We start from the raw sequence: 15,854 nt of genomic DNA, 5'->3' as shown, positions 1-15,854 counted from the left end.
TCCAAACTCATTATTGACTGTATTAACAACAAAGTTTCAATTCCTTGGAGTATTCATCTCATAGTACAAGATATAAGGCTGTTAAGTTCTTACTGCGAAGCGATTTCCTTCCAGCATATCTTCCGGAAAGCTAACTTCACTGCTGACACTTTAGTTAATTTAGGTCATTCTCTGAACCCTTCCCACCTTTGGGAGTGAGGGATTCCTTTAGGTTGCTCTGCTCTGTTTTATTTTGACTTAGTTGGGCCTGCAGGCTCTCGTAGCTTCTGTTTGTAAGGTTTCTGTTTTTTCCATTAAAAAAAAAAATTTGTTCTTTTTTTTGTTGTTGGCAATTTACAATTAAGAACTTTAATAATAATAAATTTTAGAATCAAGAAAGATAAAATGAGTTGGCTAATTGAAATCTCACAAGTTTTTATACATTCATTGAGGTTCATTTGTTATTTACAAAAGTTTTTATGTAAGAAATCATCAAATTTTGGATGAAGAATCAATGAAAGTGGGTTTTGTTAAAACAAATTAAAATCTCAAAGGGGGTGTTCATGTAATTTTAGAAACCTTGTTGGGGTTCGTGAAAAAACTAAAACCTCATGGATGTGTTTATATAAATAACTCTTTAATGAATGGTTTCATTTCTTAATATTTTCATGGGTTTTTAGGTCTTATGGTCCCTAAACTTTGACCTGATTCACATTTTGGTCCCTCAGTTTCCAAAATCATTCTCGTGGTCCTTTAACTTCACTTTCGTTATGACAAATGGTCATGCCGTCAATTTTGTTAAATGTGAGGGTAAAATGGTATATTTGTATTATTTTTAATTTCCACCACGTGAATATTCCTTTCACCCAAAAAATAAAACTGAAAAACTTTCTTCCTATCCTCGTCATCGCATGGAGTGTGGGTATGGTGTAGGTTGGGGGAGCACCATCAGTTGTTGTCGAGATGGTGGGTTAATTGGCTCGATGTTTGGTGGAGGTTTGTTGGAATATTCATATGGTGGACATTAAAAATAATACCAAAAAAAAAAAAAAAACATTTTGTCCCTGAATTTAACATAAAAAGTTAATAAAAATTATGGCAGGACCATTTGTCCTGATAAAACTAAAATTGAAGGACCATCGGAACGATTTTGGAAATTGAGGAATCAAAATGCTAATCATGTGAAAATTCAAGGACCATTGAACCTAAAAACCCTATTTTCATTGCAACCAACTAACCACTTAATTTTTCTGTTCGTGTTTGTAACATGAAATCATGTCAGCTGGTCAAAGTACAAATTTTAACAAATATAAATTGTAAATAATTCAATCATCATCTGGAGAGTGCAAGAAACTATAAAAAGAAAGAAGGCCAGAAGGTTCAAGATGCCATGTTGAAATGAGGACAAATACAATTTATTCAAGTCACAACCAATAATGGGCTGAGAAGAAACAAATCTTATGAACAATGCAATACAGTTCAATTTAGATTTTTCCTTATCAGCACCAAATAATTGTCCAACCTAATTCATCTCATGAACCAATAAAGTTCTCCAGGAAGATGGTCATTCTTGCTATAAGTACCTGTCGACTGGGTTCAAATATTTATGAAATAATTCAAGTTAAAAAAGAGTTTTTAGCCTTTTTGAAGCTTCCAATATACTTTCCCTGTGAGCAAAAGCACCAACTCTGATGTACTCTTCACCTCCAGGACCAAATCCCTTTCCTGGTATGGTCACTATGTCTGTCTTTTCAAGAATTTCATTGAATACATCCCAAGAACTCAACCCTGGAAAATGTACCCATATATAAGGTGCATTTTTGCCACCATACACCTTCAACCCAAGTGATCTGAATGTGTCCACAATTATTTTTGCATTTTCCTTGTAGTAGTCAACCACTGTGGTTATGGCCTGAAAATGTAAAAAGCACAACTTACAAACAGTTAAAATTTGAAACTGCATTGGATTTTAACTTACTAGAGAATTAATGCATGCTTGGAAAAGAAATGGGGTGTAAATTATAACCTGGTAACCTTCTGCAGAAAGGCATGCCAACCCTCCGGCCTGGGCAATATTTGATGCACCATTGAAGCAGGTGCACACTATGCGGTTATAGTCCTTTATGACAGGAAATCCATTTGCATACAACAACTCATCAGGGACAACCGTCCATCTGAGGCGGACCCCCTGTGAACCCAGCAAATTTGGAGAAGGATAAAACTTCAATTGCAACCTGCACACAAAATTGGCCAAAACAACTTCCAGTGAGAATCCCTTTGTATGTCAAATTTAACAAGAAGGTTTTGTATTGTTAAACACAAAATGATATATGGTGGTGGGAACTAGTGAGAAACCTCTCTGGCCCCAGGAATTTCATAAATCGATCTCGGGCTGTCATCAGATATATAAGCAGCATAGGAGGAGTCATAAACAATTATTGATCCGTTTGCTTTTGCAAACTCCACCAGTTGCTTTAGTTGCTGCTGTGATGCAGCATTGCCAGTTGGATTGTTTGGAGAGCAGAAAAATATGATATCCGCCCTTGAAGCAGTTGATAGATCAGGAAAAAAATTCTTCTCAGGCCTGCAGTTCAGGTACACAATGTTCTTATACTTCCCAGTTTCCTTTTGAAACCTGCCAGCTCGACCGGCAATGACAGTAGAATCTATATATGCCTGTCCCAAAACATAGTAAATCAATAAGGTTCCTAGCAAAAAAATTCAATGGGAAAATAATGGATGCATGTAGCTTTAATTTAGTATTCCAAGATATATTTGATTTGATTTATATTTACCGGAAACGAAGGGTCTTGCACAGCTACTGTCACATTGGATCCCAGAAGCATCTGCTTGGGGGAAAAGTCAGAATTAATAACACGCTTTTCATCTTAAAAGCAACCTAAATGGCAACAGATCTTTATCTTGTTCTACTCTTATCCAATTATGAAAAGCTTTACTGCATAAACGAAGTTTTCGTACCTGAAGGCGAGAAATGTCGCACTGTGCACCATCTGATACAAAAACCTCGTCGCCTTCTATGCCCATATTGTTGTAGAATTTTTCTGCAATTGCCCTTCTTAATTCCTGCACCAAAATTTGATAACCTCTGTTAAATAAAAATAGGTAGATGGACAAAATAATAATAATCTTGGAGAAGAATGGCAACTGCAGAAACGTCATGACCAACATGAAATTTTACTCAAACTACGGAGTTGTAAGGTATAGTTGATCCTAATTTATAGTATCCTTCCCAAAATGATTCTCTGAAATAATAAGCAGAGACCAAAGTGTGACCATTACACACCCATTAAGCTTTCCTACAAGCAGAATAGTTGCTTCCAGATTGTATGTTGATGACTTTCTTAGAATGAAGAGGTATCCATCGCAGCAAGGCACTCTACCAGCTCAAGTAGAGATGTTTTTTTCACAAGAGGAAACTAGGGGCCTGTTTGGTATTTAACTTGAATCTAACTTTTTAAGCTCAAAAACAGAAATTGAGTCCAAAACAAAGAAAACGTATTTGATAGCCCTATTTTTAAAAACTCTCAAGAACAACTAAAAAACACCCAATTATTAAAAACAAAAAAAATCTGTTTTTCAGTCTTTTTCCAACAACCCACAAGTTCTCAAAATTTTAAGATTTGAAGACAATTTCCAAGTTGCATACCAAACAAGTTTTTGAATCTTAAAAATAGATTTAAGAACTCATTGCTTTTTTAAAAAAAAAAAAAATCAAAGTTTTTGAGTTCCCTATTTGAATAGGATACCAAACGGCAAACATCCACAAGCACGCCTCACCTAATATAAAAATAAAAAATAAAACAAACGCTCCAACAAATTTTTTGAGGCCCACACTATAAGTCCAAATGGACATATGTGGTTCACAATTTGACTTCATCAACCAGTGACATGCTACTTTTAAGTAGGCCTCATCATTTGGCTCACATGCTCATGGGCCGATGGGGGCCCGTCGGCCCATCTGAAAAAAGTTCAGTCTGGTTCGTTATGGGCTTTGAGATGGCCGGCCCGCCTTGGGCTGGGCTAGGTTTGGGCTTAGCTGTCTGAAGCTCGGCCCAGACCAATTAAACCCAAGAAAGCCCGCCCTGGCCCACCCACAAAAGCCCGGCCCGTTAACCCCGCATACATATACAATTATGTATAAATAAGAGTTTATGATTAGGATTATATCACTTAAATCACATATATAATTTGTTTCATTTCATTTACTTTTCTTCACTCATTCCTAGTTTATAATTGGATGATTAGCACATTAATTTGTGTCAATTATTAATACAACAATTATATATATAAATAAGATGAACAACATATCATATCACCAAATATAATCATATCACGACACATAATCGTACCACCAAATATAATCATGCTTTTCTTGAACACATCACCAAACATTTGCATATTTTTTTCATAACATCCTTTAAAAAAAATATCTTTTTGATACTTATTATTTTTTAAAATGATTTCTTAAAACGTATTACGGTCTAATTATATAATAACCTCAAAAATAATACTTCGTTTTATTATTTTTGTGGAAAATCTTATTAAATTGTGTGACTTTATTGGCTGTTTTATGAATTTGGTTTGATATGAAAATATTGGAATTAAGTGAGTTTAATATCAAATTTGGACTAAAATGCCCTTATGATTAAGTTAATGATTTTTTTTGAATGAAGTAGGCTGGTTTCGGCCCGGCCCAGCCCATAGGTCGGGTTTGGGCTTTGAATTTTCTAAAAAAACCCGGCCCAACCTAGTATTTTCTCTCTCCTCTTTAAAGCCCGACTCGATCCTGCCCAAACCCATTAAATTTGTGCCGAGCTAGTCCGGTCCGGCCCATTGACGAGCCCTAACTTAAAGGGTGAGTAAGTCCAGATTCAAAATCAATGTCGTGAATGAGGGCGGCACCCATGTAATTGGAGTGTGACTGACAACAGTATCATCCAAGACACGTATAGACATGTGGTTTACAATTTGACTTCATCAACCATTGACATGACTTAAAGGGATGAGCAAGTCCAGATTCAAAATCAATGTCGTGAATGAGGGCGGCACCATTGTGGTTAAGAGAGAAGAAAGAATAAAAAGAATAAAAATCAGAATGAACACCAAAGATTCCATCGTACCATGTGGCCTTGCTCAGCTCCATACCCTCTGTAACCTTGAACTGTTGATAGAGCATGTGCATGCTGCAAAGTAGACACAGAAACACGAGCTTAATATTCATCGTCGACAAGAAACCAAATGAAAAAAATGAGATTAGTACAACTTAGTCGTCAAGAAAAGAAAATTACAAGTTTTTGTTCTTTCTCTGCTTCTTTCAACTCCAACAAAGAAATAAACAGAAAGCAAAAAAGTAAAAGAAATTAAACGAAACAGTCCTAATGGGGGAAGAAAAGCTAGTGAAGATCCACTGCCAAAGAGGCCTGCATACACCAAAGAGTTTTATATCTCTACATCTACAAGTAGGTTATAAAGAGAAGACGTATACGATGAAGGCATGCACTCGTCACTATTTTCCCAAATATTGGATTATAGTGGAAATGGAAACTAATGATAAAAATAAAAGAACAGTTCAACTGGAAAGTAATATCAAACAGGACCAGCATACTATTATTTGTAATTGTGTTGTCAGGCATTCGCTCAAGTGGTAAGGCATGGTGCTGTTTGAAAAGGTTTTAGATTCAAATTGTATTCAGATGAAAAAATTACGTACAACAATCTGAGATCCACAAAATTACCTCAGCCATAGAAGATGTGATTATGTCTGGTATAGGTTCTGTAGTATTACCAACACCAAGTCTTATTAATCTTGCATGTGGGTACTTCTGAGTATGCACAAACTCGCGCATGAATATCTGGATAAGCAGCCATAAGGTATGTAGAAAAATTAGCACTCAACTGGTTATATCACACAACCAAAAGATAATTTTGTTATCTCAAGTAACAAGAGTTCCAAGTTCCAACCAGGTGGAATAAGGTTTGATCCTACTCATGAGGATGCTGTAAATTCCCATTCCAAAACAAGAAATCTTAAAACAATTGGGGTTTATGGAACACCAATCCAGACAATTAGTTTGAGACAAACTGCATGATATAAAGTGATAGGAGGACCAAAGTTCATAATCAAGATATCAGAAGCTGCTGACCTCCGGAAACAGATATTCATTTTGCAGGTTCTCCATATTGACACTGCGTGAGACTTTTGTGCAGTGACCTGTGATTGCATTGCATTGCTTATTAGTTGCTTAGTCATTTGTGACACATGAAAACAATTTTCCATAACGATGTCGATAACACGAACATTTTAGTACACCAACATCTTCCAAGTTGCAGAAATTATGAGTAAAGTTTTGAGATTGTAATAACTTACCAACTCTCATCTCATTTCCAGACGTTGAACTGTAAATAATCCATAAAACAATAATGCAACTAAGTGAGTTCATTACATAAAACGTGGCCCAAAAGAAACAAAAGAAAACATCAGTGAACAATTTATGCATCTATTAACAATGTATAACCTGGTCCAGATTGTTTTAGATTGTGATGAAATGCAAGAAGGCATGCAAATACGTGATGACAGTTGAAGATAATGCATCATTTGTTGTAGCGATATGAGTATCAACACAGAGGAATAGTGGTATATTCGAGTATGGTACTACGAACTGCATTAACAACAATATATATAGTCGAGCTCGAGGGTGAGTTTCCACACACAATAAACATGACACATAGCCCTTAAAAAGCCTTCAGCACCTCTGATCATTTCTAAGCTAGTTCCCAGATGCAAACAAACGTAAAATGAAGCTACTCGTGACAGCCATCAGGATCATGATTGTTTGCATTATTTTCGATACAGCTTCTTGGACAATGATGTCTTTGGATGTCTCGATACAATGAACTTGTACATAAGTTTTCCTGAACGTACCATTTTTTCCAAATCGATTGGTATGGAATTACAATATAGGGTTAATTACTGTAGACGTCCCTGAACTTAGCCCCCATTTGTAATTGGGTCCGTGAACTTTTTTTTTCCGGCAATTACATCCGTTAACTCGATAAATAGTTCCAATTGGGTCCTACCGTCCAATTCTGTCAATTTATCTGTCAAAATTAGGGGTAAAAGCGTCCTTTCAGTTCCAAGAGTCTCATTCACTAGATAATCCCGCGTTTAGGGTTTAGGGTTCAATGAACATGAAGCTTTCATATTAAAACTCCAGCAAATCCCAAATGTTTAATATCAATTAAGCACACTTCACAAATTACAAACACGATGGACCACCCTATTCTCTCCAGAATCTACCAATCTGGAGATACAGTAATTGCTAGTTTGTGGCTATTCTCTCTGACGACCCCACCCCACCCCCAAATCCAACGCCATACAGTCCAGAGAGAGAGAGAGAGAGAGAAGAAGAAGAAGAAGAAGAAGAAGAAGAAGAAGAAGAAGAAGAAGAAGAAGAATTACGACGGAGGTGGCGGCTCGGTTCGCCTGAGGAAGAGGGGCTAGGTTTTAGGGTGGGCTGTCTTGATCAATTTTGGGGGAAAGAGAGAGAAGCCTGACAGCTTTGCACTAAAGGTTAATGGCTTGGATTCATCTGTGTTTTTTTTTTTTTGGGAGAAATAAAGCAATTCACATGGGTTCTTCTTCTCAAAGTCCAAGTTAATAGAATATTTGCTTGCCTTTCATGGCTGCCAATGGCAATGGTGGATATGGTCCAGGGGCAAAGGAGAGACTCCGAAACGACAACGTCATGACGCAATCATCGCTATCGTCAACGACGGAGGACGAGGAGTCGCAATATTTGTGGCAATCATCGGGTGTGTAAGATCTCGCATCAACCAACGGAGAGGGGATGATGTGCCTTATATGTGCACACCCGCATCCATCTAGCACGAGGCCTGGAGCTTTTTAGGAACTCCGACTGGCTTCGGATGGGTGAGGAAAATCTCGTGAGGAACAATCCAGAAGGGATTAAGCCGAGTTGGGGAGCTAGAGCAAGGGAGGTCCCAGGATGGGTGACCCACCTGGAAACTTGCTCGTTAAGCGAGTTTGGGGCTAGAGCAATCCAGGATGGGTGAACTAAAGTTGCTCGTGAGCTCCCAGTCGCGGGCAGAGAGGCGGGGCCCAAAGCGAGCCACTCTGCCGTGTGGTGCGAGTGTGCCGACGTGGACGTTGGGCCCTTAAGGGGGTGGATTGTAAGATCCCACATCAACCAACGGAGAGGGGATGATGTGCCTTATATGTGCACACCCGCATCCATCTAGCACGATGCTTTTTGGGAACTCACTGGCTTCGAAGTCGTAGGAACTCCGAAGTTAAGCGAGTTGGGGGCTAGAGCAATCCCAGGATGGGTGACCCACTGGGAAATTGCTCGTGAGCTCCCAGAAACAAAACCGTGCGGGCAGAGAGAGGGGCCCAAAGCGGAAAATATCGTGCTATAGCGGAGCTGATCCCGGAATGTGACAGGGTGGGCAGGGTGCACGGGTTTCCGCTGTGGCTGAGCATCGGAGGTGGGTATAGAGAAGGGGAGGTTGGGGAAGATGAGATGGGGGTGCCTTTTTCTGGGTTTGGTGCGACTTTTCTTGTTCTAGGTTTTATTTTTTATTTTTTGAATTTTTTGTTATTTTATTCTTAAAGATATGTTTGTTCTTGTTATTATTTTTTGTGTTTTAAATTTACATTTTCTCCAGCAAAGTTAATAATTATAGAAGAATGAGCAGTTCATCCATGCTAATTGAAAGGACACTTTTACCCCTAATTTTGACAGATAAATTGACAAAATTGGACGGCATGACCCAATTGGAACTATTTATCGAGTTAACGGATGTAATTGCTAAAAAACAAAGTTAACGGACCAAATTGCAAATAAAAATTAAATTTAAGGACGTCTATAATAATTAACCCTACAATATAATATCTACAAAAAGCTCCAAACACAAAGAAAAGTCATGGGGCCACATGTTAGTTGGAATCTAGCTTGTACAGTACCTTGATATATATCAAAACCAGAAGCCATTTTCGTGACAAAAAAAAATTTATACTTACGATGTTGTGGGGACTGACTTGGCTGCTACAGAACCTGTCAGTAATTTGGAGGAGTCGTGGAACATTTGGCTTGAACATTATTTTCGATAATGATAATAAATGACTAGTACTTTGCTCAAACTAAAGCATTTAGCATGGCCTCGAGAAGCAAAGGAAACGTACACACTTGAGAAGCATCTTTAATATGTGGAGCCTCTTCATAGTCTTTAGGTAAGATTGTTTTACAAGAAAATAGTACCTTGACTCGACGAGTAAATTTCATAGCAAGTAGTCCTGCAATGCAGGTAAAGTTGAGAGAAATTTGAATGAATTTGAATCTTCTGGTGTGGAATTCCACACCATCTGGACTTGGAAAGTTCTCATCTTCACCAAACTCCGAAGGCTCAATCAGCATCAGCAGATAGTGGAGGGACTTTCCTTTGACACCTACAGCACCATAGACAGAAAAAAAAAAAAAAAAAAAAACCATACAATTAAAGTTGGACCCTCAAAGTAAACACAATGTCTCCAGCTGTGTAGATGGGTTTCATTTACCAGGAATATGCTGCAAGAAATTTGAGACCTCTGTGAATTGCTATCAAATTTCTTAGAAAGGTCAGCCATTCATGAATTATTGGAATTTGGGACACTCACATAAGCACGAAAAGGAAAGTTGTTGAAGCAAATTTGGCAGCAACTAATTAAAAGCATTTCGATAGAATTAATGAAACAAGTTAAGGTGGTGTTACCAATTTGCTTATGGGGTATATTTTATAGTTTAATGAAAAATCAATTATGTCATTCGCTTATATTATAATACGTAAATTAGTCATACTACTTGACATTATCACCGTTGCACTCAACAATTTCTCACAACTTAAGACAGTCCCAATCTCTTGGACCATAGGAGTACAAAAAATTGTGGTCACTCATCTATTAATCCAATTGTTTAAAAAAGTTTTTTAAAATAAGTGCAAGAGTGAGTGAACCGTTGAATTTACATCCAACAGTGAGTGACCACAAATCTCTTGAACCCCTGTAGTCCAAGAGATCAGAACTACAACTTAGGATACTTCATATTCACTTTCCTTATGCTATTCTAAAAACTTAAAAGATTTAGGGTAAATTACTCAAATGGTTCTCAAACTTGTACTCGATTTACATTTTGGTCCCTAAATTAAATTATTAGTCCAAATAGTACATAAACTTTATTTTAATCACCAATTTGATCCAACTGTTACATTTTCTATTAAATGTAACCAAATTTTAGGGGCAAATACGACTTTTTATAATTAACAAATAAAATAGGATTAAAATAAATACAAAATTAGAAAATAATTGAAGAAAAAATAGAAAAAAAGAGTGTTTGGTCCCTTTGACGTCTCTTCCTCTTCCAATAGAACCCATTTTTCTGGAGAACTCCAACACCCCATTCTCAAATTGCCTCCCATTATTAATCCCATATGAGTAAACCCCTCCTCCAATCCCCTCTCCCTCATCCCCACCACTAAACAAAGACCCATTTCTTGAGCTTGGCAAGCTGTATCCATGTGGCAAGGACTGAAGCAATTCCCTGAACAATGGTGGCTGTGGAACAGGTTCAAATGGAAAAGTGGGTCATAGAGAACCGAACTCGCTGTCCATGTCGGGGTGTCAATCCCACCATGGACATCTCCGAGGAACCCTAAAGAGTTCGAAAAATTCGAGCTTTTCGGGTTAGGGTTTGTGAAAGTAATGGACCAGTTTTGGAGAACAGAGGAGGGTGAGCATCTAGGTAAGCTGAAAAGGTTGAGAAGGTCAGGTGTAGGTGGGTATGCACCATTAGCACCATCTTGCAATTGTTGCTGCATCTGATCATGGACACCATGAATATTGTCCCAATTGGTTTGTTGCTCAAAGGAAACCAAATGGCTGCTGTTGTTGTTCTGGTCAGTATTGGTGCTGTATGGATTGAACCCAAGTTCATTTTGGAGCTTAATTTCCATGGCAGCATGATGATCTTGTTGATGAGGGTAGGAGAGCTCTTCCATTGAGAGTCTCAAGTTTTCTGCAACAGCAAAGCTGTTGTTGTTGTTGTTGTGGGTTTCTAAGGGAGAAGGCATGAGAACTTGTGGTGGAGGTGGCAGGGGAAGAGGGTTGAGGTTGAGGACACTTTCTGCTGATTCTGGCATGGAGTTTTGGTCAAAATTGCAGCCTACTATATCTTCATACATTTTTGGACCAATCTTTAATTTGTCTTCTGGAGCCTTTGGCCTTTTATGGGGCTGTTTTGTCTCTCTGCAGCATTTTCACATAAATGGGGTCTGGGATGGAGGGTGGTTGTTGGATGGGTTTGGGTGGAGAGTGGTTGTGGGATGAGTTTTGGGGTTGGAGCTTGAGGGTGGTGGCCATGGGGGAATGGAGAGAGAGAGAGAGAGAGAGAGAGAGAGAGAGAGAGAGAGAGGGAGAGTTTTTATTTATTTTTTAGTATTTATTTATTTTTAACGTACGAAATGACCAATTTGCCCTCACATTTAACAACAACATTGACAGAAAGTAACGGTTGGATCAAATAAGCGATTAAAATAGAGTTTATGTACCATTTGGACTAATAATTTAATTTAGGAACCAAAATGTAAATCGAGTACAAGTTTGAGGACCATTTGAGTAATTTACTCAAAGATTTAAAACTTACAGGAAAAAAAAAAAGATTTATAAATTCTAAGATCCTAAAATTTTAGGATAGTGATTTTCTCACTCCCCTTTTATCCACATACACTCCCTTCTGTTTTTTTAATACTTTTTATTATAAAATAAAAGGGAGTGTAGGTGAACAAAAGAGGAGCGAGAATATAGATTTTTTTTAAAAAAATAGAGTTTAAGTGGATAAAAGGGGAATGAGAAAATCAGTACCCAAATTTTATCATCTATTTCATCTGTACAAAATGAAATGACGTGGCATGATCCGTGAGTCAAAACATGGCAAATGGACGGTCAGTATGGTGGAGCTCAGTATGTTTACCCTACGCTTGTTCACGTCATATCTATTTTAATTATCAATTTCTCACTGCCCCTCTTTCGTCTCTCTCCCTCTCTGAAAAACCCTAATTCAACACAAGACAAGCAAAAGGGAAGCAATCCATATCATTCGGATTGGATTAACCGCTGGTTAACGAACATCGTCAGCTCCTCGCTTTTAAAAAAAGCAGCTTTTGATCCTCACTGCAGTCATTTCTGCTGGATCAGGTCAACTTCACTTCTCTCTCTCTCTCTCTCTCTATATATATATATATATATGTATATATATATATATACGTATTCATGTATGTATCTATGTATGTAAGTTGTGGTTAAGCTGACTTTCGGTATATATGTTTGTTCTGGATATTTGTATTGTGAAAAACTCTGTTAATCTCCATTGACCAAACCAAAACATAAATAAAAGATTATGTTACTCTCCATAATTTTTGAAACACCTAAATTCATATGATAACAGCAGACACTGAATTTGGTAATGAAAAGTTGGGTTTGTGATTGAAGTTGCTAATTGATCAAAGTCACCTCCCAAAACAAGAAGCTTAGGAAAGTAGGACAACCTCAATCATACACATTTCACTCTTCAATCAATATAGACAGTAGTGGCACGAAAATAAAGAAAGGAAAAGATTGAAACTGTATTCAACAAAATGCATAGACATTAGGATTTTTATGCATTTAGGAATGCCCAGATTGTATTTCTCAGGGGCCATGATTTGTCAAAATAGAGAAGCTGCCGTAGCAAGCTGTTCGATATAATTCCTGGACACACTGGTTATAGTTTTTTCCCTTAAGAACTGGGGTAGGAGTTCCTTCCTGATAGACTGTAATTAGGCCCTTGTTTTCTGAAAAGTAAAACATCTTTGAACCTCGTCCAGCTTGTCAATAACTTAGACACCAGGGAAATTTGTGTCGCTCATCTCCCTGCTAATTTGGTTCGGTTGCTTGAATAAAAGCTAAAATGTACTAGTTTGGGCCTCCTATAAACAATTTTTCTGCTTTTCCCAAAAAAAAATTCTCCTTTTTACTCTTCATTGGATTTCTGTCATAGGATACACTTACATATATACTGTTATGGTTCTTTCGCCTACGTAAGGATCTTGAAATTGTGTGTTTCAAATTATGACCTTAGCCATTGTTTTTTGTTTTTTTTTTTCAGGTCATTTGTGATTAGATACAGTGTTCCAGGTGATGTTTTGTAATGTTCTAAGAGCAAGTAGAAGCTTTTATCTGTCTAGTAAGGCCTTCCATCTTCCCACTGTAATAATTGGTAGTGTTTCTTATTCAGGAATCTTCAGTACTATGAGAGAAGTGAAGGTAAAAGGTGTGTCTAGTTCGTGTACGCTTGATTCCAATGGAGAATCTCACATCCTACAATCTGAATTAGCTAGTGACAGCCAGAGAAATTCATCCTTGAACGTGCAATTCACTCCTGAAATTGAAAAGAAGTATGTTCATCATGTTTATGATGCTATCGCTCCCCATTTCAGTTCTACCCGGTTTGCTAAGTGGCCAAAAGTAGCCAATTTTTTATCTTCCTTACCTTCAGGATCTCTTGTCCTGGATGCAGGATGTGGGAATGGGAAGTACTTGGGATTTAATCCTGATTGTTTTTTCATCGGATGTGATATAAGTGCCCCTCTTATCAAAATTTGTGCAGATAGAGGGCATGAAGTGTTGGTTGCAGACGCTGTAGATCTGCCATATAGAACGGGTTTTGGTGATGCGGCTATCTCTATAGCTGTATTACATCATCTAAGTACAGAGGGTAGGAGGAAAAAGGCAATAGAAGAGTTGATCCGAGTTGTGAAAAAGGGTGGCCTAGTTCTAATAACAGTTTGGGCTGTAGAACAAGAAGATAAATCACTACTTGCCAAATGGACTCCACTTACCCAAAAGTATGGGGAAGAGTGGATAGGACCTGGTAGTCCACGTGTTCGAAGCCCTTCATCCTGCACATTGGAAAGCATTCCAGAAACAGAGGAGAATGGTTTTGGAGAGCGTAAGCAAGATTCCGGCCAGAGTTCTATGCAGAGTTTGCAGGAAATAACCTCTCAAACTGAAAGTTATTCAGGGGCTTCTACTGATGTAAAAAATGCAAATAATCAACAAGAATATTTCGTCCCCTGGCACTTACCATATCATCGTGCTGAAGTAAGTGGTGCTTCTGCTTGTGCTCTTGCAAATGGCCTTGCAAAGAAAGATGATAAAAAGGGTGCCGTAGTGTATAACAGATACTACCATGTTTTCAGTGAAGGCGAGCTTGAAAGGTAACGTGTCATTTTCTTTCTGTTTCCATTTGTAATATTTTCCATTTGCTCTGTGTTCCAATCAGTTAATGCTTTTCCAAATTAAGACATGTCTAGTGCCTATTAGGACAGAATTTTGCATTTGTGTGTAAATTTTTCATTTACCTAATCTTATACACATCTAGTGCCTATTGGACAGAATTTTGATGCATCTATGCATATGGATTTCTTATCACGGCTGGATCGTTTAGAGCAGTACTTGATGTGTTGGAATTGTAGGAGTTGTGATGACACCTATGAATCAAGAAATGGTCCAAATTTTTCACTCTTTAAAAAAAAATATATATATATATATATATATTTTATTTATTTATTTATTTTTATTTCTTAAAGGTGCTTCTAATGTAGAAAACAGGTAAGAATTGGGGTGATAGGTACTTAAATAGACGTACAAAGTTATGAAACTTGGCTTATAAACTTATTCATCTATATGGGGCTAACATGTTGCCCAACTTGTTAACTTTGTGCCTGAAAGGTGAGCTACTGCTTATATGATTAGGGCAGTGGCTCGAAGTCGCATTCTACTGTCATATTGTCGTACTTAACACTGCAATTGGGTAACAAAACCATTCATGGCAAAGGTAAAGAGACCAACTTTCACAGTGGACCAGCCTTCCCTGTGGGAGACGAGGCTCAATCATGATGGTAGGCCACCCTCTAAGTTAGAGCAGAATCCTTTGATGGCAGTGGTTAAGAAATTCAAAAAAGTTGGAGGTTGTAGTTACTTTAAGTTAGCTTCTCACTGATGCCCAGTTGCTTTAAAGATAGGAGACTTTAAGAGATTAGGTTCAGACTTTAGACGGTATATCTTTCGAATGCCAAAATAAGGCAATAAATAAAAAGAAACTGCCAAAGAAGAGCTTTTGTTTGGTAGCTTTTTGTTTTTTTTTTTCCTGCAATTTTTTTAATTAAGGAGAGGAGAGAAAAGGGAGAAAGTAGAGAGGAAGAAGATAAATGAGAGAGAGAAAGAAGATAGGCAAAAGAGATGAGGAAGAGGAAAGATAGAAGAGCATACCTAAAAACTAAGCAAAAACCTAACTGGAAGGATATTAAATTTACGGGGTCAGTTCTTAATGTTCTGACAATCTAACTTTTAAGTGATGTCCTACTTTTTCAGCTCATTTACTTATTGCTGTCTTTAAATGCAGGTTGGTAGCTGGTATTGATAATGCTGTAATTGTTGACAGATTTTTTGACAAATCCAACTGGTGCGTTGTCCTGGAGAAAAAACTATGAAAAGCCAAACAACAGAACCTTGCGGGGCATGGAAAAACTTAATGTAAACCATAAGCTCTGCAGCCTGGAACAGCAAATGTGCGGCTGGTGATGGACAAAATCCATTCAACATGTTTACAGTGTGCCATGGGAAAACTGCTTTTTGATTGTGAGGAATTGCTTTTGAATTATACAAGCTTTTATTAAAGGTGGTTGACTGCAACTGTAGTGGTCAGCTATTGTTCTGTGCCACATGCAAAAGAGAGAGCATCAAATATTTATTTTGATTTATTGCT

The 15,854-nt window shown here is 37.7% G+C and overlaps 1 protein-coding gene and 2 pseudogenes across 3 annotated transcripts; 1 reads left to right on the top strand and 2 right to left on the bottom strand.

Annotated features, from left to right (window-relative positions):
* Nucleotides 1–1,377: 1,377 nt before the first annotated feature.
* LOC117614925 lies at nt 1,378–6,682 on the bottom strand (annotated as a pseudogene).
* Nucleotides 6,683–10,387: 3,705 nt separating this feature from the next.
* On the bottom strand, nt 10,388–11,329 carry LOC117615885 (annotated as a pseudogene).
* A 717-nt stretch (nt 11,330–12,046) lies between these two features.
* Nucleotides 12,047–15,854, top strand: LOC117615331 (tRNA (carboxymethyluridine(34)-5-O)-methyltransferase). Of its 3 annotated transcripts, none has more exons than XM_034344397.1 (3): nt 12,047–12,244; nt 13,194–14,304; nt 15,531–15,854. In XM_034344397.1, exons 2-3 carry the CDS (start codon nt 13,226–13,228, stop codon nt 15,577–15,579), a joined length of 1,128 nt encoding a protein of 375 aa, XP_034200288.1. In that variant the 5' UTR covers nt 12,047–12,244; nt 13,194–13,225; the 3' UTR covers nt 15,580–15,854. The 3 variants fall into 3 exon arrangements, with proteins under 3 accessions (XP_034200288.1, XP_034200289.1, XP_034200287.1); XM_034344398.1 differs by having other exon boundaries at nt 12,048–12,244; nt 13,323–14,304; nt 15,492–15,854; XM_034344396.1 differs by having other exon boundaries at nt 12,048–12,244; nt 15,492–15,854.

This window comes from Prunus dulcis, chromosome 1 (assembly GCF_902201215.1).
Source record: "Prunus dulcis chromosome 1, ALMONDv2, whole genome shotgun sequence".
Taxonomy (NCBI): domain Eukaryota; kingdom Viridiplantae; phylum Streptophyta; class Magnoliopsida; order Rosales; family Rosaceae; genus Prunus; species Prunus dulcis.
Note: the sequence above shows the minus strand (reverse complement) of the source record. Positions and strands in the feature narration are given on the sequence as shown.